The sequence below is a fragment of the Orcinus orca genome, chromosome 10, assembly GCF_937001465.1.
Source record: "Orcinus orca chromosome 10, mOrcOrc1.1, whole genome shotgun sequence".
Lineage (NCBI taxonomy): Eukaryota > Metazoa > Chordata > Mammalia > Artiodactyla > Delphinidae > Orcinus > Orcinus orca.
Genome location: NC_064568.1, coordinates 44,861,222 through 44,887,994, shown reverse-complemented (window position 1 = coordinate 44,887,994; position 26,773 = coordinate 44,861,222). Strand labels below are relative to the sequence as shown.

Below are 26,773 nucleotides of genomic sequence, written 5' to 3'. Positions count from 1 at the left end.
GATGGGGGAAGGGGAAGGCAGTGTTCTAGAAAAGAGGAAAGAAAAGGTGTGAATTAGTCACCTGGAGAACAGACTAGCTGGGGCCATTTGAGATTGGGAATCATCAGTGGAAGGTAGCTCAGTCAGCGTGGTTTGTGTCTGCTTAAGTGCCTTGGGTGTATGCAGAGTGTGTGGAGGGTTGAATTGAACTGGAATAGAAGTACTAGAGCAAGTGAGCTGGAAAGTGAGTGAGTGGTGGTCATGGACAAGGATGTGGGGAAGAGATTTTGGAGAGAATACAGTTATCAGTAAAGAAAAAATATAGGGCTTCCCTGGTGGCGCAGTGGTTGAGGGTCCGCCTGCGATGCAGGGGACACGGATTCGTGCCCCGGTCCTGGAAGATCCCACATGCCGCGGAGCGGCTGGGCCCGTGAGCTGTGGCCGCTGAGCCTGTGTATCCAGAGCCTGTGCTCCGCAACGGGAGAGGCCACAACAGTGAGAGGCCCGCGTACCGAAAAAAAAAAAAAAAAAAAAAAAATCTAGCAATGCTGTCCAGTAGGAATATAATGGGGGTTACAGACATTTTTATTTATTTTTTATTTTTGGCTGTGTTGGGTCTTCGTTGCTGTGTGAGGGCTTTCTCTAGGCGGTGAGCGGGGGCTACTCTTCGTTGTGGTGCGCGGACTTCTCATTGTGGTGGCTTTTCTTGTTGCAGAGCACGGGCTCTAGGCGCGCGGGCTTCAGTAGTTGTGGCACACGGGCTCTAGAGCACAGACTCAGTAGTTGTGGCCCGTGGGCTTAGTTGCTCCGCAGCATGTGGGACCTTTCTGGACCAGGGATCGAACGTGTGACTCCTGCATTGGCAGGTGGATTCTTAACCACTGCGCCACCAGGGAAGTCCTTGTGGTTACAAATCTAATTTTAAAGTTCATAGTATCTACGATGAAAAAGGAAAAATCAGTGGAATTCATTTTATTAATACATATTACGTAATCCAGTATATACAAAGTATTATTATTTCAGCGTGCAACCAGTATAAAGTTATCGAGATATTTTTCTAATTTTGATGTTAAGTGTTGAGCATCTGGTGTGTATTTTACACTTGGGGCTCGTCCCAGCTCAGACCAACTGCTCCTCAAAAGAGCACAGTAGCCATCTGTGGTGAGTATTGGCCACTGTATCTCCTGCATTGGCCAGCGCAGGCTGCAGATGGGTGGTTGCGGTGAGGGTGGAGGGTGAGATTGGCAGCCCAGCGTCTGGAAGAGTGGGTACTTGGCATGTACTGAGTGTACAGGAGGGTCCGGAGGGGTGTGCTGTGGCCTGAATTCTGTCGGGATTTCTGTACCTCTTTTATTTTTTCACTAGGACCTTCCCTTTTCTGTGCCAGAATCAGCAGAGATCCCTTTAAACTTGCTCACTGAGGGTTCTCCGCATTTTCTCTTGGCCTTATATTAGGGATCTATTACAAGGTGCTCTTCAAATTCTTTCTTAGTCACTCTGATGCTTGGTTTTCTACTCATCTGTCTTCTAAGTCATGTAGATTCATTTTCCTTTATTTTTGGTACAGTATGAGCCCACCTAATTGTTCCTAGAGTGTGCCAAATTCCATTTCTTTTTTTTTTTAATATTTATTTATTTATTTGGCTGCGCCGGGTCTTAGTTGCGGCACATGGATCTTTTTTTCTTTTTTTTAGCTGAGGCATGCGGGATCTAGTTTCCTGACCAGGGATCGAACTCAGGCCTCCTGCATTGGGAGCATGGAGTCTTAACTACTGGACCACCAGGGAAGTCCCCAAATTCCATTTCTAAAACAGGGAGCTCTGTATTTCTACTAATTATGGGCCCGTTAGCCTGTGTTGAGTGACAGTAGAATTTGTAATTTTTTTTCTTTTTTAAAGAAAATCAGAAAGCAAGGGTGCAAAGCACTTTGGTAAGTTAGTCATCAGCAATCCTGAGTCTTGATGGTTCGCATACATTTTTGTGGTTTTTAGTTCCTATATTTAATGGGAATTTTAAAGGGAGAAAGCAAAAATTCCAGAAGCAACTTAGCGTTTTTAAACGGACAGGCTTTTGCATCTTTATTGTTGAGTTTTGAATTCACTCTTGTTTTTGGTGCATAAGTATTCTTATAATCTAATGGAAATGTACATTTTAAGATCAGTATGTTCATTGTAATCATTCCTCTTTTAAGAATCTAGGTGAATTAATATTAGAATTCACTAAGGATATGCTGAAAAAGAAAATAGAAGGCTTTGAGAGTTCTTTTCAATATTGTAAAAGTAATACACTGTCATTATAGGAAATTTGAGAATATAAAGAACTGAATAGAAGGAAAGAGCAGCACTGTTGTATCACCCGAAGGCAATCATTGTTCTTTTTGGTTTGTTTCTTGTCTTTTTTTCTATGGGCTTTTAAAAAATTTTCTAATCACGGTATTACATAATTTTATTTATTGCTTTTTTCACTTAGCATTATAACGTCATTTTTCCATGTTATAAAATTCGACAAATACTTTAATGTTGGCCTAATAATAATTATTAATATACAACTTATTTCACTATTATTGTATTATTGAGCCTTTAGGTTATTCTTACTTAAAGGTTTTTTTTGTTTCCTTTAAAATTATTTCTTTTTTCCTCATTATGAAAGTACTGGGTACTCAATACAGGAGATAGAAGATGAGCAGTAGAAAGAATTTAAAAACACGAGTAATTCTACTCATAACGGCAGCTATTTTGATGTATACCTTCTGGTCATTTTTCCTATGAATATTCTTTTGTGATGTTAATTTACACAAATACACAAAACTTTTGTACAAGGTTTTGTTTGTTTTTAAAGACTGTATATTGAATTAGCATTTTTCCATGTCACCAGCCTTCTTAACCATCATTCTTAATGTCTGTATAGAATTCCACTGAATAAATTCCAGTGTTTTCTTATTTATTTCCCAGTTGTGTATTTAGGTGTTTCTTAATAGATGCAAGGGTTTAAGAACTTTTTTATTTTAGTGTGAATGCTGTGTGTTTTTATAGGTTCGTCTCACCCATGAAATTAAACACAAGAATATTGTAACTTTTCACGAATGGTATGAAACCAGTAATCATCTCTGGCTAGTCGTGGAACTCTGCACAGGTAAGGTCATGTAAGAAGTGCTACGATTGTAGCCACAATATATAGTTTTGAAAAAACATATGCAGTTTTTTTTTTTATAAATTTATTTTATTTTATTTATTTTTGGCTGTGTTGTGTCTTTGTTGCTGTGCGTGGGCTTTCTCTAGTTGTGGCGAGCAGGGGCTACTCTTCGTTGCAGTGAGTGGGCTTCTTGTTACGGTGGCTTCTCTTGTTGCAGAGCACAGGCTCTAGATTCGCGGGCTTCAGTAGTTGTGGCACGCGGGCTCAGTAGTTGTGACTCATGGGCTCTAGAGCGCAGGCTCAGTAGTTGTGGCGCACGGGCTTAGTTACTCTGCGGCATGTGGGATCATCCCAGACCAAGGCTCGAACCCGTGTCCCCTGTTTTGGCAGGTGGATTCTTAACCACTGTGCCACCAGGGAAGCCCTGATTTAGTTTTTGCTATTTTCCATTTTTCTTCTATTACAGATATAAGCAGTGTTGATACTATTGAGTACGTTAACTTGAACACCTATTGCTTGATAGATATTAGGGACTGGAAAAGGGTAAAGGTGTTTGGTAAGAGGAAGACATGTAAAATTCAATTTGGGGTTAACTTTACTTTGGTATAAAATAATGCTAAATCACCTGTATAACACTTAGAAATATTTTTTAGTGATTATTGATCAAAAAAGCTTTCCCATTCAGTAAAAACAAAGTATTTTAGGTCAACTAGCTATTAGCTAATTAGTTTATAAAGTGCTTATCTTTTTATGCAAAGGATACTTGCTCTTAAAAACTTAAGCAATATGGAAAAATACAAAGATGAATCAACAAATACCACCACCTAGCAATAATTAGAGATAACATGTTATAGCTCTTGCTTGCTATAACTTTCTAGGACTATATACAGGAAGAAAGGTGACTAAATACATAGATACTGTATTATCTGGGCTTTCAGTTGCAGTGTCTTTAGGAAAAAATGTAACAAGTACCATGGTTAGTGTACTTCTAGTTATACACTGAGTAATAATAAATCATTAAATATTAGATGAAATATAATTATTTATAGCTTTATGAATCTCCTACATACTGGCACTTAGGATTTAATGCAATCATTAAAGAGGTTATTTGGAATAATTTATTTGCCTTTTATTTTTCTGAATCAATAGGAGGAGTCTGTGGTTTAATTACTTTCATGAGATGTACACACTTTTGAGGTAATCAGGGCACTCAACCTGTTTTACTTTTTGCTTCAGCTGTTATTTGTGACCCCTGGCCATTGTAATAGCCTAACTCTAATTTATGCCTGTGTTTGGAATGGTTCCTCACCCACCAAACAAAATGAACAGACCCCAAAATACTCCTACCTTCATTGCACTAATTCTGATTGAACTTTCAGATGCCAGCTAAGACTTCACTTTCTCTGAACTTGACTCCTGTTATAATCTTGACCCTAAAAAAAAAAAAAAGGCTTGTTTCTGGCACTTAGATGATAGGAGATGTGAGTGGGACCCTGGTAGGGTATAGAAATGGAATTTGCAGTGTGTCTGCCATTGGCCTTTTATTTCATCAGTGGTGTACATCAGAGTTTGTGATTTTCTAACTATTGAGGAAGAGCACCTTTTTTTGTTATGCAGTTCTTGTAGAATGTGACCTAACTTTGCACAGGAGTAAACATAACTGTACTTTGCACAGTGTGATTAAAGTGCACAGCTTAGGTTAGTATTTAACACTAATTTTTGTAGCTGTTTCTTGCCTGAGGGATCTGGAGTGAGAAATCACAGCACCAGAGTGATTCTCCCTTCATCCCACTGGCTTATTTATTGACTATTCTTACAGTCTGAGCAGTCATTCTCCCTGAGCTGGCTCTGGAGCGTGGAGGTTTTCATTTACGGTGCTTGGACCACTGTTTGTTAACATGTATGTTTCCCCTGCCAGCCTGTCCAGGTATACAGATTTGATCATGTTTTAATGCTCAAGTCCCAGCATGGAACCTCCCAGAGGCACTGTGTAATATTGGTGGGTTAAAGTGGGTGATTTTAATCAACTTGCAGGTGGTTCCTTAGAAATGGTTATTGCTCAAGACGAAAACCTCCCAGAAGATGTTGTAAGAGAATTTGGGATTGACCTGATTACTGGATTACATCATCTTCATCAGCTTGGCATTCTCTTTTGTGACATTTCTCCTGGGAAGGTAATTCATGAAAGTTTGGCTTTCCTGTTTGTGTTTCAATTCATAGGGCTTCCTCAAAGATGTTTTTATTTTTAGATACAATTTTGATATAGAACATCTTGAAATTTTAAGTTAACTTTTTTTTAAACAAAAGGAAGTACATAGTACTATGTTTTAGGTTCCTATTTAGCTACCTATTGAAGTAGCTTTTAGAAAGGGAAGTCTCCCCTCCTTTCAGGGTCCTTTGAGTAATTATCATTGCTCTTGAGGTATATGGTGAATGATGAGCTCAACAGGTCTGTAAAATAAGATTCCTTGCTCTTAAATTATAGTACACAGTTATGAGCCATTATTTTAGTTTGATGATGACATTATTCGCTATGTATGTATGATTCCTGATGTTATGGATCAAATATTTTTCTTTTCTGGTAAAACTAATTAACCATAAGTAGACGTGCTTCAGTGTAGTAGAGTCACAAAACCTGCTTAGAGCCTGAGCCACATGAACGCTGATATTCAGAAGCTGTGGGCCCTGGACAAGTTACCTTTTCTCTCTCTCTGTACCTTGGTTTTCTTGCCTGTGATGTGGAAGTAGATATTTCAGGGAGATTGTGAGGATTATGCATTATATTTAGGTTAAACTTTTAGGACATTTTCTTAGGGATTGTATGTGTTACTGGTCTTAGCTGCTAGTTCTTTTCCTTTGTTAATGTGAACACAATGAAATGAAAAGTTGAATATTTCCTTGTTAAACATTTCTCTAGGCCATCTATATAAGAACCTAATTAAACCTATAAAAAGCTCCGTAAAAATTCTGTATAACAAATAGAAGTTCTTGTTGAAATATTCATATACTTGTGTCAAGACTATAACCACTTAACTGCATTACAGCCCTGAAAGCAGCTATAGACAATATGTAAATGCATGGGTGTGCCTGTTTCAATAAAACTTTATTTATGGACACTGGAATGTCAGTTTCATGTAATTTTCACATGTCAAGAAATATTAGCTTATTTTCATTTTTTTCCAACTGTTCAGAAACATAAAAACCTCTCTTAGCTCATGCTTGTACAAGCCTAGAGGCTATAACGTACCGACCTCTGTGTGGGAGCTCTTTAGTGAGGTCTAGTATCAGCTCTTTATAACCTAGGAGCTTCAGACTGATAAGTAAGGTTACTTTTATTCTACAACTGGGGTTGGCAGAGTTCCGGCAGGATGACTGTTTCTGTAAATGGAGTTTTACTGGAACACCCACATCCTTTCATTTATGTATTGTCAGTGGCTGCAGAGTTGAATAGTCAGGGCAGAAGCCTTACAGCTTGCAAAGTCCAAAATATTTACTAACTTAAAATTTTTATCTGCCCCCTGCCGGTGGTTTTCAAAGTGTGTTCCCTGTACCAGCAGCATCAGCATTACCTGGAACTTGTTAGAAATGCAGGTTCTTGGGCCCTACCCCAGGCCTGTTGAATCAGGAACTCTCAGGGTAGGGACTAGTAGTTTTTCTTAACAAGACCTCCAGGCGCTCAAAAAAGAAGTTTAAAGATCACTGTTGTAGACTAACTGACATCCTTAGTATTTGTGACTAGAAGTTGAGGGTAAACTTAAATTGCTTTTAAGGACCAAGAAAGCCCCCTGATCCATTGCCAGGGAGGAAGAGATAAAGGTATGATTTCAACAATCAACAGATAACTTCCAATCACAAATTATATTAGCAGACTTGCGCACTTAACACACGCCAGTCACTGTCAGAAGCCCTCTGCATCGTGTATAACCTCAGTCCTTACAACAGTCCAAAGAGTTAAGTATCATTTTTTCCATTTTGTAGGTGAAGAGACAGATTTACAAAGGTTAAGTAAAGTCTGCAGGTCAGACTGCCAGTAAGTGGTGGACCTAGGGCTCAAATTAGATCTCTAACTTCAACACCCTAGTCTTAACCCTAAATCATACATCCTCATTTGAATGAACAACCCCTAGGACAGGTGGGCTTCCAAATCCTCTTTCAACTGTCACTGAGAATAGGTGAGTATAGATTGTTTCATATACTTTCCTCTTTATCTTTCCCAAAAGACTGAGGTTTCCCTCTGTGGTTAAATGATGTGTTTTTCATCTACATCTGAGACGGGACAATTTAATATTTGATTTTCTTACTAGTCAAATTTTGGATTTATGTTTCTTTGGCTTCTTTTTTTAAAAAATTGTAAGCATTTAATTTTCTGAGTTGTGATGAAGCAAGAAACCCAATACTCAGAGTTCTATAGTAAGATTATAAGAGGTACGGATGGAAATGCAAATTGAATAGAATTTGTTTCTAAACACATTTGTTTTTTAACCTTTATAGATACTCTTGGAAGGGCCTGGCACACTGAAGTTTAGTAATTTTTGCTTGGCCAAAGTGGAAGGTGAAAATTTGGAAGAATTCTTTGCATTGGTGGCAGCAGAAGAAGGAGGAGGTGATAGCGGGGAAAATGTACTGAAGAAAAACATGAAAAGTAGAGTCAAAGGTACGTGGAGAGCTTCCAGGTCAGAACTCTAGTTGTGGGCCGCCCAAGTCACGTGTTTAGGAGATAATACGTCCACCTTTTATGTTGCCAGTCAAAAAATGTATTAAAAATGATCAGAAGTCTGGATTTATGGATGGTTTTGTCCAGGGCCTACATTTTCCGTGTGGCTCTAATGCCGTGTGAGGCGCAGGGAACCTCTGACAAAGCCTTATCCTTAGAACATTGGAACATAAGGAGGGGGGTTTTGTCTCCCTTCCTGCTGTATTCTCAGCACTTAGAACAGTGTCTGGCATACACTGGTGGCTCAGGAGATACTCAACGTTGTTGAGCAGCTGATATTCTTCTGCAAGTAAGGAAGATTTTTAAGGGTGCGTCCTTGGGAGGTGGTTTTGTCAGTGAGATGGGGCCTGGGCTGTTAGATTGCTGTGCTTGAGGGGAGAGTGTGAAGTCATATTTCTTCTACCAGAACTTTTGATAGAAGTGATAAAGATCTCTTTTCCTCAAGTTCCTGGTGTATGTACTTGAGACTTTGGACCACCGAAGCTCTGGTACACTCACCAGGAAGCAAAGGGCACTGAGAGAGAGAGTGGCATCCTTGGGCTTGGTGGTCATATGGCCGTGGATGAGAGGAATGAGGGAAAGGGGTGGGGGGTGGGGGGGAGCAGTGGGTTAACAGAGGCCCCATAAATATGAGCAAGGGACTTTAACTTGCAGGGCCAGTCTTGAAGTAAGATTTCACGCCCAGGAAGAAGGCTTTCTAAATCCCCAAATATCATTCCGTGGCCTCCTATGAAAATGAGTATTATGGACTATGCTTTTATATAGAAACCAAGGAGGGCAAGATGTTTCAGGAACGTGTATTTGAAATTTTCCCCAAATTTTCCCCTTTCGTAAGGGGAAGAGGGCTGTGTTGTGAAGAAATGTCAGTTTCTAGCAGTGACACTCGATTACTTCTGAGCTTAATCTAAGAACAGTCCCCATGGTGGGCGCACATTAACCTCTTTTCCAAGGGATTGGTGATTACTCACTTCACGGTAAGAACATTCTCATTGGAAGACGGGAGGCTGTGGGTTTTGGCGAGTGCTCTGGTACTGCCCAGCTCTGTGACTTAGAGGACGTTAGAGTACTTTCCAGGCTTCAGCTGCTCTCATAAGTAAGCAAGGGAACTTTCTGTCTCTAGAATTTGGTGTTTCTGTGTAATACTAAACTCTGTATCAAGTGTACATGATACACACTAGTGCTGTTCACCAAATAGGTCCTGTTCTGTTCCTCTTCTGGTTACATGGTAGGATTGCATCTTCCCTGCCAAAGCTCACCAAGTGTGCGTAGAAGTGATGCGAGTCTCTTTGGGAATTTTAAGAGCCAGTGTTTAATTTGCTACGTTCTTTGCCCATGCCTTGGTGATTGAGGAAGCATGGTTGAAATGAAGCCTGGGTCTTGGATGGACTGACTGTGAGGGTCGGGGTCCCTTGGCTGACCTGTGAGGGATGTGTAGTTTCAGTTATAAGAAAACCTGTGTGGTTAAGTCAGTGGGAATTTGGGGTGCTTACTGCTGCATAACTTAACCTATCCTATTCAAAATACTACAATCAAAGGTTCTTTTCTTTCAGCTATTTGAATTGTTAATTTAAAAAAAGAATGCACCTCAATGTGCCACACCTCTTACTCAGGTGAATATTCAAAATCTTTGTATTTTTATATATTCTCACATAGTCTTGGGAAGTGGGACCTTAATATTAGAAAACATTAAAAAATGTGAAATATGCATGAAATTATATTTATGTGCGTGTTCTCCCATCTTTTTTCACCTCACCTGGTCTCTCCTAGGTCGATTTGTGTTGGGAACAGGACAAACGCCTAACAAAGCTGTCCTTTCTCCCTTGTTCTTAGGATCTCTTATCTATACAGCTCCAGAAATTGTGAGGGGTACTGACTTCTCCATTACCAGTGACCTCTGGTCCTTGGGCTGCCTGCTCTATGAAATGTTTTCAGGTGATTACTTTCTGGTTCAGTTTAAAATCAGAGGTGGACACACACACACAAAGGTTACATCTGGAGTTTTCAAAGAGTTTACCTATAAGATGTGAAAAAGCTAGTTTTCCTAAAATTTTCTATGTACTGATTTTGGCCGACTTGCTTGGTGTCTAGGCATAAGCAGATTTGTAGGAACTTTTGACATGGAGGTATTTTTCATGATAATCATTTGGAATGTTGAAATATGCCTAACTGATGTGTCTAACTGATTATTAGTAGAAAGTCTTGTAAAGGTACCTGTGACTGTGAATTACCAGATGTATCCAGTGGCCCATGTAGCCATTGGATCATGGTTGTCTATAAGTGAATTTTGTATTTGTTAGGTTGATAAATTTTGAATTACACAACTATAAAAATACATAGACAGTGTGCCTGGTATGTACTAGGCATTCAATAATTAGTTATTGCTATATACATATTTTTTCCTGTAAATTATGCAATCCTGAACTATCTGTAGTTGAGATTTCTTAAGAATTACTGGTAACAGCAAACTGTTGTTTAATTTTGCAAGTTTTCACATGATTTCAGGAAAACCTCCGTTCTTCTCAGAAAGTTTCTCAGAATTAGTTGAAAAGATTTTTTATGAAGATCCTTTGCCACCTATTCCAAAAGGTAGGATGTTTTTATTATAAATGCAGTTAATATACTCCTTACGTGGACTAAAGGTGCACTTTTATCCCCAAAGTGTGTTTGTATTGATTCATAACCCCTCAAATTTATATTTTCTAAATAGTCACAAATTGATATTTTTAGAAATGCTAGCATTCCTTTTGCTATTTTTAAAAAGATACTGAAATGGAAAACAAATTACTACTAAGACTTTCCCTCATTTAAAAATACAAATTATCTTGTGCTCCTATATCAGAAGAAGGCTGGTTCAAAGATTTAAGAAACTCAAACTTTTATGTCTTTTTTTGGTGTGTTCGTGTGTATGTACCATTTACTTAATGTGTAGTCATGTCCCATGTAGTTATTTCTATTTAGTGCTTGAATAGGAACAAAAAGGTGTTTCTCAGTCCTTATCTTGATGAATCAGAATGCTACCCAGATAAGCTTTTAAAGTCTTTTAAGCTAGATATGGTTGTATTTTTAAAGTGTTGGCAATTTAATCATACAAAGTGTAATTAATGTAGGTCTACCATTAACAATTTTAAGAAAAGAAAAAGAAGGTACAAACATAATAAAACACTTTGCTACACAACTCAAAAGATGTGACTCTTAATTCACAAAGATGAAAACAGGACTTTATGAAAAATAAGGTTGTGAGTTTTTAAAGAAAAAATCCTCAGTAATTAATGGAAAGAATAGCAATAAGGAATATTTTCAATATTTTAAGAATCATCCTTGGTGAAAAAAACAACTCTTGATATTTTGAAAATGGTCTGTATTTCTTAAAACAAAAAGCATTTCTTTTTTATTAATTTTATTTTAGTTTTCGTAGAAATCAGTCCTTCCTGTCTCCTATAATGATGACTTCTGATTTTTTTTGCTGTTGTTTTAAGTACTCACAGTACTGAGTATTGTTTTCTCCTAATAAGTTAAAGATTTTTATGTAGGGAAGAGAAATCTGAGAATGAAGATATCAGACGTCTGGTCAAGATACCACTTTGGCCTAAGCGTAATTATTTCACAGGGATCTTGATCAGACTGTGGCCACAGTGCCTGATAGCACCATCTGTTCTGATGGCTTCGGCCGTTATCTTCATGGCCACTTCTTTTAATGATAGACTGATAATTTGACCATGGTATGTATCTTCCTAATATAAAAAGACAAAACACTTGGAGATTAATGGAATTGGACATTGTCATAATATTGTGATGGTTATTTTCCTGTTAAAAAGTCTTTAAAATAAAGAGAGATCGCAAGTACTCTAATCATAGTATATTATAAAGCAAAGCTGGTGAAGTTAAGAGAAAATGGTCAGAAAATGAGGCATAATTAATAGCTGAAGACCAAGGGTATGAGTTTGTCAAGCTGGTGGTCCTTACTGGGGTTGTTCAGTGAAGAGAAAGTTTAGAGGTTAGTCAGAACTTAGTTTTTGAGATTCATATTTTTTGTGGTCCAGGGAAAAGTTTTTAATTTTTGTGTCCTGCCCCCGCTAGCCCTCTCCTGGCATTAAATGAAGACTGTAATTGTTACTATGTATTCTGTGTTCTCTTAAAAATAATTTATGTGCTTAAAATACTATTATTATGATGTTGATGTAGGGTGTGTTTTCAGCTACTTATCACTTTTTTTCTTTTTTGGGTATTACTTTGTGTATAGATTCTTCTCGTCCTAAAGCTTCTTCAGATTTTATTAATTTGCTTGATGGTTTACTTCAAAAAGATCCTCAGAAAAGGTATGTATGGGTAGTACTTTAACATGAATAGAGACTGGAATCCTTTTAGCCTTTAGTGTACTTCTAACACTGTACCGGTCTTAATATAGAAAGAACTGTTCAAATTATCTTTTTTGAAAAAAAAGAAATCTGAGTTTACACTGAGTGGCTGCTCTCAGTTTACAGGTGTTTTTAATCATGAGGAATTTTAACTCTTTTAATGTAGCAAATAGTTGCCTCATAGGTTGCAGATTTTCTTGTAACTCCCAAATCCAAGAGGTACATTTTTTTTTTTTTTGGCCCCCCCCCCGTTGTGGATTTCAGGCTAAAACCGTCTTAGCCTACTCAACTAGGGATGACACTGTTAAGATACTTAATGTAATAACAATTAACGGAGCAATATTTCAATGTGATGTGATTTATGATAATCCTGTCATCCTGGGAATATCAAGTGACAGGATAATAGGCACAGTGTGAATTTTCTGTGTTGCAGGGATGGCAGGAAGTTAGAAATCCTTATGGTGTGGAGTGGGGGAGGGCAGGAGGGAGTGGGGAGTGAAGAGGGGGTCTCCCTGGCCTGGGAGACAAGAGAACCTAGGTTCTGGTTCTGCCACTAGGTATCTAGGGGTTTTAGGCAAGCATTTGGGGTCTCTGCTTCAGGGTATAAAATGAAGAATAAATTTAGTGTAGCATGTAATGTATCTTCATTAAATATAACCGAAAAACTGCAGAAGAAAATGTTGATTCTCGTATAAGTTGTAAGACACTCCTATGCTTACAATAGAATGCTTTTAGGATCAATGTTATTTTAGTGGATACCTTCCCAGACATATTTGGATAAAATATAAATATACTTAATTTAACTTACTTTATTTAGGATTTATTTAGGACACATTTCCACATATTTATATCCCATATTAAATACTTTTTTGCATACATGAGACCACCCCATAATCTAGTCTTTTTCTCTCTCTATATTTGCTTGGTTATTTTAAATGGCTGCTGATTGTACATGTAATAACCTGTAATAACAACATTGAGAGTTTTCTTGATTTAGAATATCATATACACTGACTGCTACAGTAAATATCCTATTTTTGTTGTTGTTCACTTAGGCAGTTATCACCTTTGGATAATTTTCTTACGGTGGGGTGGCTGGCCAAAGGCTGAGAACAGTAAAAAGTTTGACACATTTGCTGCATCCTAGGAACACGGGTGGGTTTATACCTCCAGCATTAGAAATTTCCTCCCCCGCCCATTGTTACCTACAATGGATTTTGTTGATCTTATAAATTTTTGCTAATCTAATGGATGAAAAAAATTCCATTTTATTGGTAATTTTAATAGTGAATTTTAGGAGCCCTTTGTATAAAAGGAATATTATATGTGGTTGCAAATTCTCTCTTTTACATTTGTGTTTTAATTTTGATCAAGGTAGTTTTTATTTCAGTATGGAAGTTTTGAACGATTAAATGAATCAGGTACAAATTACTTTTTTGTTTTAAAATTTTAGTCGAGCTTAATCATTCTGAGTTTGAGTATACCTCAGGTATAATCGATTTAATTAATTAATTTATTTTTTGGCCGCCTCTGCGGCATGCGGGATCCTAGTTCCCTAACCAGGGATTGAACCTGTGCCTCCTGCAGTGGAAGCATGGAATCCTAACCACTGGACTGCCAGGGAATTCCCCTCAGGTATAATCTACTAGTAGTAAAATTTGATGCTTTGCTAGTGAGTCTGGGTTTTAAATATGGCCTGAAGTCATTTTAAAGTGGGTGAACTAGTTAGATAACGTTTTGACTTCTAAAGAGAAGCGTGACTCTGGATATAGTCATGAGGTTGATAATCTTGTTTCTTTCTGAATGAAGTTCTAAAAGTGAAGTTCCAACAAGAATGTGTGAAACAAATCTGATCTATGTAACTGGGGCATGTCCTGGGAATTCTCCATGGTAAATCATGTTAAAATAGATTTTTAACATTTATGTTTTATAAAGATTAACTTGGGCAGGACTACTGCAGCATTCATTTTGGAAGGATGCTTTCACTAGAAAAGACCAGGACTCAAGCAACGAGGATTCCAGTGTCAGGTAGTATAAGCTTATTTTTGTGTGTGGGGCATGGTTATTAAACACTTGTACCCTTGCTATTCTATTTTTGCAGCATCAATGACATGAATTTCTATGCCTTCATAATAGGAGAAAATCAAGCATGTGTTTAATTAAGGGTTGCTTAAAGAGTTCAGTCATGACATTTTGTGTTCTTGATTTTGCTTATTTTCTGGTCAATTGTTTATCCAGGCAGGGATTTAGTATGGTCGTCATTAGTTTTTGTTCATTGTGTTCAGCTGGCTTCCCACCTTGTCAGCACATGGTAGGATCTTATTTCCCCTTTCAAGTTAGGTGCAGTCATGTGACTTGCTTTGGGTAATAAAATGTGAGCAGATGTGACCTGTGTTATTTCTGGATAGAAACTCAAAGAACCACTGTGGGATGTGCCACATTTCTTTCTCTTGATGAAGTAATTGGGAAGGAAATGTCCACGTGGAGTTGCTGTCAGGCTGGGTCTTTAGTGACCATGATGAGCATAGCTTTCCTGCCAGCTTTCAGTGGCTATGTGCTTGAGTGAGACATAAAGCTAGGAGATTCTGAGTTCTAGGATTTGTGGATTTTGTGTTACCACAGTATAACCTAGTTCATCCTGACTAATCCACTTCACTTTTATTATAAAATCTTTTTAGCCCAGGAAAGTTATAAAAGTGATGGTATTTTCAAAAAATTAATTAATTAATTTTTGGCTGTGTTGGGTCTCAGTTGTGGCACGTGGGATCTTTCATTGCAGCGCGCAGGCTTCTCTCTAGTTGTGGTGCACAGGCTCAGCAGTTGTGGCGCCTGGGCTTAGTTGTCCCACGGCATGTGGGATCTTGGTTCCCTGATCAGGGATTGAACCTGTGTCCCCTGCGTTGGAAGGTGGGTTCTTAACCACTGGATCACCAGGGAAGTCCCAAAGTGATGGTATTTTGAAAAGAAGAAGGTGAGAAGTAGATGAATAGAGGCAAAGTCCAGATAATTGACTCCCCCTCTCCTCCATTCATTCGATGGTAAGTGGTTGTCTGATTCTTAATTTTGATCTTGTAAATTCAGTGTATTGGATAGAGAAGTCTGAATTCTATTTAAGGTCTCTCCCAAACTTCGGTTTCTGTGATCCATTGAGCTTCAACTATGTTTTCACATTGTATTAGACTCTCTGAAAAGTACAGAAACCTGGGCTTAGGACCTGGTCCATCAGTGTCAGCAAATCCCAGGACACTTTTCACCTTAGTTTGTCATCTTCCTTTTAATCTGTATGCCTTTTATTTCTTTTTCTTGCCTTACTTCCTTTGCTGGGACTTTTCCGGTAAGGTGATGAATGAGGAGTGATGAAAATGAACACATTGCCTGGTTTCTCATTTTAGAATGAAAGCATTCAGGCTTTACTTGTTAAATATGATGAGCTGGAGGTTTTTGTAGCTTCCCCTTTTCAGTTTGAATGAATGTTAAATTTTGTCATTCTTTCTGTATCATTTGATATGATCATGTGGTTTTTCTTCTTTAGACTCTCATTATGGACTCTTACATAAAGTGGTTTTCATGTATTGAGGCAGCCTTGCCTTCCCACAATAAACCCCACTTAGTCATGGTGTATTATAGTTTTTATGTCTTGATGGATGTGTTTGGGACCAAGTAGCAGTAGGACAAGGAGAGAGGAGAAAAAAGAGAACAGAGCGACAGGGATTTGCTTCACATTCTTGGGGGTCATAACTCTGGCTAGAGAAGAGAATGTTCCTCCTTCAGGGTTTTAGGCACTGGCCGGAAGCGGCTACTGTCCCCTGTAGCTGCTGCAGGATTACCTGCAGGCTGGGGAAGGACAAAATGGAAAAAGCAAAAGCAAAAGAGCAAACAAAAAACTAGGGTGTTTCCACTGCTCTGACCCTTAGGGGTCCCATTTCCTGTTCCTTGGAACAGAAATAGAGGGCTTCTCTTGGGGCTCCTGTCTCTACTCACTGCTTTTGAGTCCAGGTCGAACAATACTGGAAGGGAAAAAAATGGAAACTCACTACTGGTTCACTGATATCTTGAGTTGTGGTTTACTTCTCCGATCTGCCTGCTGTTACTTATTTTTCAGGGATAAGGTTTATAGGCTTCTTAGTACAATACCTACCATGTAGTAAGTACTCATTTTAGCTACTCAATGAAAAATATTACTTTTCTGACTCGCTAGTTGTTTTTTTTTTTCTGGCCACGCCACACAGCTTGCAGGATCTTAGTTCCCCGACCAGGGATTGAACCCAGGCCCTGGCAGTGAAAGAGTGGAGTCCTAACCATTGGACCACCAGGGAACTCCCTCTAACTCAGTAGTTTTGCCAAATGTCCTGTGCAGTTTAAGTATCTTTTCCAACCTCTTGTTTGACAGAGAAAACTCTACAGAAAGCTCAGTAGTAAGCTTGATTGTGTTGGGTTTCTATCGTTGAACAGCAGAAACCTGGAGTATTCTGGGTCACAAGATTCCAAGGAGCTTCTCAAGAGCCCTCATTGTGGACAAGCAAAAGGGGAGAAGAGTGGTGAGCAGCTCAGTCACTCGTTCAGACTAGGTGAGCTTTCATTTGGCACTCTTGAACTCAATGATATTTCTGAGAGTTCCTAATTTGCGTTACCTTTCTCTTTAAATCTCTGTGTACGTCGTGCCCTGCTCATATTTTTGTTCATTGATGGATATTGTTTTATCTTCCTGCCACAGAAAATCCATCTGAGTTGCGGCCTAAGAGCACTCTTGGGGGTCAGTTGAATGAGTCCATGTTTCTTCTCAGGTATGTGAAATGACAGAGCAATAAGGGATCCATGGGAGATGAAAGTGAAATCTTCTTCAAGTGTCTGTTGTCTGGCTGGTAAACCATGTTACACAGAAATAAAGGACAGGGAGAAATGCAAATTCCAGTCTCACTCTCTACTTTCAAAGTTACTGTCAAGTGCTGGCCAATGGAATGTAGATGTCGCTACGTATTTTTAAAAAATTTTAACCAAACCACCTTATTTTTCCTATTTATAACGGTTAATTAAAACTTTTTCATTTTGTACTTCTACTTCAAATAAAATTGAATTTAAAATTTCAGAACTCCAGCTTTATTTAGATAAAGACTTAAGAAAAAGGACAGGTTGTGTTTTTATTTAAATGTCGCTTTATCTGGGAGGCTTAAACAATATTTGCAATCATTGAAATAATAAAATCAGAATGGTATTTAAAGTGACTAAGACCAGTGTATTTAAAATTTTATTAATGTGTAAATATTGTGTTATATTTTATTTATAGTTTTAGTCTCATAGAGAAATAGTTTAATTTCATGACATAGGGGTTATAATGATAAACTAAAATTTCCTGATTTGTTTTACTCATATTTAAATATAAAGCATGTTAAATTTATTTATACATATCTTAGGCATTTTAAATTCAGTTTTTTAAAAAAATTTTGTACAATCTCTGGTATATTTTATGACCTAAGTAAGTCCTCGTTTAATGAATGAATAAAAAGGCAAGTAGATGAAGGAGGGGTGATATTTGGAAATTTGAAGGAATTCATTAAAAGAGACCATAATGATCTGAATGGAAGAATTTCTTAAAATGCAGAAAACTCAAAATCAGAGACGTGGGTGTAATGGAGTGGTCCACAGAGTATGGCAGCCATCGATAAGTGTAGGAGGAATCATTAAAAATAGATACAGAATATAACTTGTTGCTTAAGTAGGTACCAAGGTAATTTTCCATTTCAAACATTTTATGAAATAAAATTGTAAACCTTGTCTATGCTTTGTAGAATATCTGTTCTATTTTATTATGTTAATCCTGCCTAGATCAGCAGACATTAAAAAAATAAAATCTTTTTTTTAGGTTTCTGGTTAAAACAGAAAATACTGTATATAGTATAGAAGCTCCAAATAAAAAAAACAATTACCCAGGAAATTAGTTTGAAAACAGTTTAAAAAAATTAGTGTCATAAACACAAATTAGAGTTTAAAGTTTTTAAAATCTAACGAGGTCACATAGAATCATCATATTCTACCGTTTTTCATGAGATGTGTTTTTTAACCCAGAAAACAGTAAACAGGATAAAGTTTCTGAAATGTGAGTAATGTTAACTGGTGTGCACTTTTCAGTTCTCGTCCGACTCCAAGAACTAGCACTGCAGTGGCATTAAATCCTGGTGAGACTATGACTCAAAATTCACCACAGAAGACTTCTCCCTTGACCAAAGTAAGCAGAGATGGAATTTTCTTTTTTCTTTTTGTGTAGGATACAGGGATTCAGAAGAATAATTGCAAGTTAATCTCTGAACTGTGTTTTTAATTGCCAAATTTACAGCTGAGTCATCTTCCTTGATTATCACTGGTTTTTCTAGTAAGTACTCTTAAGAGAGAGGTGCTTCATAGGTGTTTTTTTGATAACAGCTTTATTGAGATATAATTGACACACCATATAATTCACCCATTTAAAGTGTATAATTCAGGGGCTTTTAGCATAGTCACAGAGCTATGCAGTCATCAGCACAGTCGGTTTTAGAATGCTCATCATTCTGCAAAGAAGCCCTGTACTCATTAGCAGTCACTCCTATTTTCTTCCAGTTTCTCTACCCTCTTGCCTGAGGCAACCACTAATCTACTTTCTGTCTTTATAAATATGCCTATCCCGGACATTTCATATAAATGGGATCATGAAATATGTGATCTTTTGTGACTGGCTTTTTTCAGTTAATGTGATGTTTTTAAGATTCATCCAAATTGTACCATGTATCAATACTATATTCCTTTTTACTACCCAATAATATTCTGTTGTATATACCACATTTTATTTTTCCATTCATCCATTTGTGGACATTTGGACGGGTTTCCCCTTTTGGCTATTCTGAGCGATGCTGCTATGAACATTTGTGTACATCGTTGTGTGGGTGTGTGTTCTATGCTGTATCATGTGGTAACTAACCTTTTGAAGAACCGCCAAATTGTTTTCCAAAGCAGCTGTACCATTTTACATTCTCAGCACCAGTGTATGAGGGTTCCAATTTTTGCACATCCTCACCAAAACTTGTTATTATGTCTTTTAAAAAATTGTGGTAAAATACACATTACATAAAATTTACCGTTTTAACCATTGTTAAGTGTACTGTTTGGTGGCATTAAGTACATTCACACTGTTATGTAACCATCACCACTATCCATTCCCCCCTACCCATCCCTCCCCCCAACCCCACCCTCTGGCAACCACTGTTCTACCTTCTGCTTCTATGAATTTGCCTAGTAACCTTATATAAGTGGAATCACACAATATTTGTCCTTCTGTATCTGGCTTATTTCACTTAGCATAATGTCTTCATGATCCATCCATGTTGTAGCGTGTATCAGGAATTTCATTCCTCCTTAAGTCTGGATAATATTCCATTGTGTGTATGTACCAATTTATTAATTCATCTTTTGATGCACACTTGGGTTGCTTCAACCTTTTGGTTATTGTGAATAGTGCTGCATCGTCTCTTTTTGGTTACAGCCATCTTGTAGGTGTGAAATTATATCTCGCTGTTGTTTTAATTTGCATTTCCCTGTTGGCTAATGATGTCGAGCATCTTTTCATGTGCTTATTGGCCATTTGTATATTTTCTTTGGAAGAATGTCTATTCAAACCTTTTGCCCATTATTGAGTTGTAGGGGTTCTTTATATATTACAGATATATGATTTATAAACATTTTCTTCTGTGAATTGTCCTTTCACTTTCTTGATGGTGTCCTTTGAAGCACAAAGGTTTTAAATTCTGATGTAGACCAAATTATCTTTTTTGTGTGTTTGTTGTTGCCTGTGTACTCTTGGTGACATAACTAAGAAACAGTTGTCTACTCTAAGATCATAAAGGTTTATTTCTATGCTTAGCTCTTACATTTAGGTCTGTAATCCATTTTGAGTTAATTTTTGCATATGGCATGAGGTAGGGGGTCCAACTTCTTTGTTTTGCATGTGGATATCCAGTTGCCTCAGCACCGTTTGTTGAGAAGGCTCTTCTTTCCCAAGACATTAAATAATGTCTTGGAATTCTTGTTGAATATTAATGAACTATAAATGTGAAGGTTTACTTCTGGGCTCTCAGTTCTATTCCATTGATTGATACGTCTTTCGTCATGCTACTAGCACACTGTCTTAATCACTGTGGCTTTTTAAGTAAGTTTTGAAATTAGGAAGTATGATTTCTGACTTCGTTCTTTTTCAGAGTTTTTTGTTTTTGGCTATTCTGGGTCTCTTGCATTTCCATATGAATTTTAGGATCAGTTCGTCAGTTTCTGCAAAGAAGCCAGCTGGGATTGAGACAGCAATTGTGTTGAATCTCTAGGTCAATTTGAGGAGTATCGCCATGCTAACAATATAAAGTTTTCTTCCACAAACATGGGATGTCTTTCTATTTATTTAGTTATTCTTTAATTTCTTTCAATCATAGTTTTTTTGAATGCAGAAATATTTTGAAGTAAAAAATTTGCCAAGTTATCATTTATTGTACTTATTGCAGTTGTTGCTGTATTTTTTATGTAATGTGAAATGCATTCGAACCATGTGAAACTTAATTTTGTATTGAAATGAAATGTAAATAGGTTGTAATAAAATCTCACTGTGCTAATAATTGTTTGGTTATATGTGAGATAGAAAATCAGTGTAAAAGTAAAAAATGCATTCTGAAATGCGATAGATGTTGAATTTCTTCTGCCAGATGTTTATTGTGGAGGAGTGTATGTAATTATTTTATTGAGAATATTTAAGCACTAATTATATAAGGGAGCTTATGTTTTGTAATTTTTTAAAATAAATTTCTAAGTTTGTTTACTGGCTGCGTTGAGTCTTTGTTGCTGCGCATGGGCTTTCTCTAGCTGTGCCGAGCAGGGGCTTCTCTTGTTGCGGAGCACGGGCTCTAGAGCACAGGCTCAGTAGTTGTGGCGCACGGTCTCAGTTGCCCCGCATAATGTGGGATCTTCCCGGACCAGGGCTCGAACCCGTGTCCCCTGCATTGGCAGGCGGAGTCTTAACCACTGCGCCACCAGGGAAGCCCTTATGTGTTCATTTATAAACAAGGGAACATAATTTTATGACTTAATTTTTTCATTTAATATGTAGGACCTCATTGCAATTTTTTTTTTTTTTTTTTTTTGCGGTACGCGGGCCTCTCACTGTTGTGGCCTCTCCCGTTGCAGAGCACAGGCTCCGGACGCGCAGGCTCAGCGGCCATGGCTCACGGGCCCAGCCGCTTCGCGGCATATGGGATCCTCCCGGACCGGGGCACGAACCCGCGTCCCCTGCATCGGCAGGCGGACTCTCTACCACTGCGCCACCAGGGAAGCCCTCATTGCAATTTTTGATTAGTTTATTCCTGAGCATTTTATTTAACAGCTTATTTTTTGCTATTGTGAATGGGATGTTTCATTTTTATAACCTGTTTTTGTGCATACATTCACTTTATGTATATGAAATTAATTTCTACATATAATTTTCTAATTGGTCTACCTTACTCATTTTTAGATTATTGTAAAAGTTTTTCAGTTGACTTCATTTTGGCTTTTCTTTCAAGTTTATCTGTTTTGAAAGTCCATGTTCTTAAATTTTCTTTAACATATTTTTTTACAAAAGTTCCTCCTTACTTATTCTTCATGTGTTTTTAATATGTCTGTCTTCTAAGTTGAAGAAGGGTTGTTGTGGTTTCCAGGAACTTTGTTAGCTAATTATTCTGTCCCTTACCTTAGTTTTGGATCATTTCCTTTTCTACTTAACCTTTCACTTCACTGATTTGATTTTCTGGTTAGCATTTTTTCGGTCAAAGTTTCAGTGGAAGTTCTTAATGCATAAATCCTCTTTTTTTTTTTTTTTTGTCTGATGTGAAATACTAAGGCATAGCACTAGGAATAAAAGTTGAGTTTTGGGCTTCCCTGGTGGCGCAGTGGTTGAGAGTCCGCCTGCTGATGCAGGGGACGCGGGTTCGTGCCCTGGTCCGGGAGGATCCCACATGCCGTGGAGCAGCTGGGCCCGTGAGCCGTGGCCTCTGAGCCTGCGCGTCCGGAGCCTGTGCTCCGCAACGGGAGAGGTCACAGCCGTGAGAGGCCCGCGTACCGTAAAAAAAAAAAAAAAAAAAAAAAAAAATGTTTAAGGAGAGCACAAAGAAACATCTTGAATAACTGATGGGGAACATCTAGTTATTCATTTTCATTATGTGTCAATTCCGCTTTAACTAGGATTTGTAAAGATGTGGGTGTTTAATACTTATATAACAGGTCAGTACTTCAGCTTGAAATTTTTTAAGCTGTAATTTAAATTTCATATTGAATATTCTGTAAAGCAGAAATAAGCTGATTAATTTTTGGTCGATGAAATATAACAACCCTGCTGGTAACTGAAAGACCAATTTGTCTCATCATAGTTTAGAACATCAAACTGTAGAAGATCTGTTTTCTAGTTCTAACCAGCCATTGTGGTAAACACGAGCAAGTCAGTTACTTTCTCTGAGCCTTGTTTTTTTCATCTGTAAAAATGGGAATAATGATACACTAGATTTAGGAGTTTTGTGAAGATCAGATGAGACTGTCTGTGGAAGTGTTTTGAATAGCAGTGGAGGTCCATTGATACAGGTGACTTTTTTCAGTGGGGTCTACTCAGCATCTTACTAGCTCCGTCTCAAAGCTTTTCACTAGTCACAGAAACTGGGTCTAATTTTTGTTCTTGTTTCAGATTACAAGTGGACACCTGAGTCAGCAGGACCTGGAGACCCGGATGAGAGAGCTTATCTACACAGACTCAGATCTTGTCATCACCCCAATTATTGACAATCCGAAGGTGCGGGAAGGCACCCTAACAACCGAGGGCTGAAATCTGGGTGATGTTTTCATTCCCAGTATACTTTGCCTTATTTTCCTTTTTTAAAAAAATTATTTATTTTTTGGCCATGCTGCATGCGGGATCTTAGTTCCGCGACCAGGGATTGAATCCACGCCCCCTTTCAGTGGAAGCGCAGTCTTTTTTTTTTTTTTTTTTTTTTTGTGGTACGTGGGCCTCTCACTGTTGTGGCCTCTCCCGTTGCGGAGCACAGGCTCCGGACGCGCAGGCTTAGCGGCCATGGCTTACAGGCCCAGCCGCTCCGCGGCATGTGGGATCTTCCCGGACCGGGGCACGAACCCGCGTCCCCTGCATTGGCAGGCGGGCTCTCAACCACTGCACCACCAGGGAAGCCCGGAAGCGCAGCCTTAACTGCTGGACCACTAGGGAAGTCCCTTCTTTGCCTTATTTTCTCTCCTGTTCTTGTTGTCGTCTGCTTTTCTTTCTTTCTTGCCACGTGTCTATATTCCTAACCCTCACCCCTTCTGTAACCCTCTCCTCTTCCTGCGTCACTCTTTCACTGGAAGGGTAAGTTTTCTTCCCCCTTTGCAGCAGCTCTGCCTGTCAGTACATGAGCTGGAGAGTACATGAGCTGGAGAGTGGCTGCTGACTTCTAGACCTCAGACCTTAGCCTCAGTCCCTTCATTTCTCCATACTTACTTAGGTGAATTACTCCAGACATTCTCCTCGCTGATGTGCTGTGAAGGCAGATGTCAGGGAGCAGCGCTCACCAGACTGGGGTGGGTGGGCAGATCACAGGGAGACCACACCTCTCATAGGTTGTCAGGATTGTAGGGCAGATGATGGGGAGACACGGGGAGCTTGGGGAGTCTTGGTTACAATGCACTTCTAACCCAGTGGGATTTTCATTGCTTCACATCTTTGGAATATAATACTGTATTAGGGAATGATGAGTACTCTCCTTGGAAAAGGAAATTAATTTCTCAGTTCCTCTGTTTTCTGTTGATTTCCAGCTCCAACACACATTTCACCACCCATTATGCATTTTTATTTTCTTCCTTTTTTTAAAATGTTTTTTTCTTTATTAATTTATGACTGTTTCATCTCACTGGGGAAGTTTCTATAGTTTGGAACAAAAGGCTTCTTAGATCAATGTTTATTTACTAGATAGACAACATTTAATATAGATTACTCAGCTATTTGTCATAATGGAGCTCTCTTTTTATGCATTCAGGTATCTGGCAGAGTAACTGTATATTATACCAAATTTAATGTGTAACAGGGTATTTTCCCAGTGGAACTTCTAGAACAATTTGTGCTATCTTTTGACCATATTCTGTGTTTCTTTCTTTTTATAACCAGACTTAGTTGTTTCTGGGAAACCTTAGAAGTTTTTTTTTTTTTAACTTTTAATTTAGAACTAATTTTAGACTTAAAGGTTCAAAAATAGTAGACTTCCTGTATACCTTTTACCCAGCTTCTCTTAGTGTTAATATTGTACAGGAACACAGTACTGTTAGCAAAACCAGGGGATTGACATTGGTACAGTGCTGTTAACTGATGAGCTGATTTGAATTTCATCAGTTGTGCCACCAGTGCCCTTCTTCTTATGTTCCAGTATCCCATGTTACAGTTGGTTTTTTTTTTTTTTTTTTTTTTTTGCGGTACCCGGGCCTCTCACTGTTGTGACCTCTCCCGTTGCAGAGCGCAGGCTCAGCGGCCATGGCTCACGGGCCCAGCCGCTCCGTGGCATGTGGGATCTTCCCGGACCGGGGCACGAACCTGTTTCCCCTGCATCGGCAGGCGGACTCTCAACCACTGCGCCACCAGGGAAGCCCTACAGTTGGTTTCTATGCCTCCTTAGTTTGCTCCAATCTGTCCTTGTCCTTCACAGTCATGTGGTAATTTCATATTCTTTCCTTGTCTCTCATGACCTTGACACTTTGAAGAGTACTGGGCAGGTATTAATATTTTGTAGAATGTCCCTCAATTTGGGTTTGCCTAAGTGTTTCTCATGATTAGAATGAGGATATGCATTTTTGGTGAGAATACTACCAGCAGAAGTTTAAAAGATGCTCTATAGAGAGGTTTTGGAGAAGTTAGACATAGAAATGATGGTTGAATTTTTTTTTAAATTAAGTATTTTTGGCTGCATTGGGTCTTCATTGCTGCATGCGGGCTTTCTGTAGTTGCGGCGAGCGGGGGCTACTCCTCATTGCGGAGTGCGGGTTTCTCATTGTGGTGGCTTCTCTTTGTTGTGGAGCATGGGCTCTAGGCACATGGGCTTCAGTAGTTGTGGCACTCGGGCTCAGTAGTTGTGGCTCGCGGGCTTAGTTGCTCCGCAGCATGTGGGATCTTCCCAGACCAGGGCTTGAACCTGTGTCCCCTGCACTGGCAGGAGGATTCTTAACCACTGGGCCACCAGGGAAGTTAGATGGTTGAATTTTTTAATTAAAAGTGTCATGTTGAAGTACCCCAGCTATTCCAAACTCATGGATCCAGCTGCTATACACTTTCCTCACTTTGCTCAAGGAAATCGTGTGCTTTCCTCTTCATGAAGTTGTATCTTTGCCAATTCAGTCATCAAGTCCTCACCACTCTTCAAGACCTCATGCCACTTTCCAGGTCTTCCATAAACCCTGCCCTGACCACATCAACCTAAAGTCTTTTCTGATTCTCTATCTTTTTAGAAACATTTCTCTGAAGTATTTTGTCTGTAATTATGTCCCGCCTGTTTTGCATTCTAATTTAAATATCTTATGTTTTTCTGTTGTTTCACAGATGTTTGTCTTATCTTTCTAACCAGTGTGTCAGCTCTGTGGCAGTAGGATCATGTCTTTGTATCCCACTTAGCATAGTGCCTCACCCTAGCAGGTATCCAATAAATATTTGTTGAGTAAATAAATTTCTAACCTAGAGGTAAATTAGCCTAAGAGTAAGCCAGGATAGGGTGACCCTTTTCCATGATGCTTTATTTTATTGAAGATATCAATTGAAATGATTTTATTTTATGCATTATTACCTGTATTTGTATATTTTAATCTGAAGGGGCTTTGTTGAATGCTTATTCTTTTTGGTGATAAATTTTACAGTGTTCTTTTCTGTCCTCATTGATTTATAATCTGATATAGGAGACATATCAGGAGATAGATACCCATCTTAAAAGGTTTTGTTTTGTTTTTTTAACCACAGATAATGAAACAACCACCAATTAAATATGATCCAAAAATATTGCATCTACCAGCACATTCAGGTAGGATCATAAAGGGCTTATCAAGCACATAGATTCATGGCGGACAAATACAAATATGAAATTTAATAGCAAATGGAATATTTTATTTATGAATAGTTAAATTTTTATTTTCTTGCCAACTGGCTATATTCTTGAGACACTGTATAAATTATTAACAACCTGTAATCCATTTGAGCCAGCGTTTGACCTTACTCAGCTGGGTGTAGACTGCTCAGTAGTCTTGTGAGTGGGAAAGTTCCTATGAAACTGGGCGAGTTTTCCTGTTGAACGGGTGGGCCCTCCTCCTGTCCTTTCCCTTGTAAAGCCAGTTGAATTTCCAACATTAATGGTGCTTTTATGGGTACAGAAGGTTGGAAACCACAATGAAGAATCGAGATTCTACTTGAGGGAGTGGGGCAGTTGAGATCAGGGTCAGATGGTTGGTTCACTTTTGTGGGGTTGATGTAGGACTGGAGATACTTAAAGGTTGATTGTTACATTCCCTTTCCCCTAACAGAGTCTTACTTAGGGTGAGTATA

The 26,773-nt window shown here is 38.5% G+C and overlaps 1 protein-coding gene across 13 annotated transcripts in view; it reads left to right on the top strand.

The window, feature by feature from the left end:
* Positions 1 to 26,773, top strand: part of ULK4 (unc-51 like kinase 4) — a 529,281-nt gene that overhangs the window by 10,961 nt on the left and 491,547 nt on the right. For 11 of the 13 annotated variants that reach the window (XR_007469880.1, XR_007469879.1, XR_007469881.1 and 8 more), the window contains 12 exons: positions 3,012 to 3,111; positions 5,146 to 5,285; positions 7,603 to 7,765; positions 9,656 to 9,757; positions 10,328 to 10,411; positions 12,066 to 12,141; positions 14,116 to 14,208; positions 16,633 to 16,748; positions 16,895 to 16,964; positions 18,307 to 18,403; positions 22,898 to 23,002; positions 26,195 to 26,255. Coding sequence is in view for 10 of the 13 variants with exons in the window: in XM_049693604.1 (XP_049549561.1) it covers positions 3,012 to 3,111; positions 5,146 to 5,285; positions 7,603 to 7,765; positions 9,656 to 9,757; positions 10,328 to 10,411; positions 12,066 to 12,141; positions 14,116 to 14,208; positions 16,633 to 16,748; positions 16,895 to 16,964; positions 18,307 to 18,403; positions 22,898 to 23,002; positions 26,195 to 26,255 (1,207 nt within the window). In the remaining 3 variants the exon portion in view is untranslated. The remainder of the gene's footprint in view (positions 1 to 3,011; positions 3,112 to 5,145; positions 5,286 to 7,602; positions 7,766 to 9,655; positions 9,758 to 10,327; positions 10,412 to 12,065; positions 12,142 to 14,115; positions 14,209 to 16,632; positions 16,749 to 16,894; positions 16,965 to 18,306; positions 18,404 to 22,897; positions 23,003 to 26,194; positions 26,256 to 26,773) is intronic. The other 2 variants (XM_049693605.1, XM_049693608.1) reach the window with 2 other exon arrangements.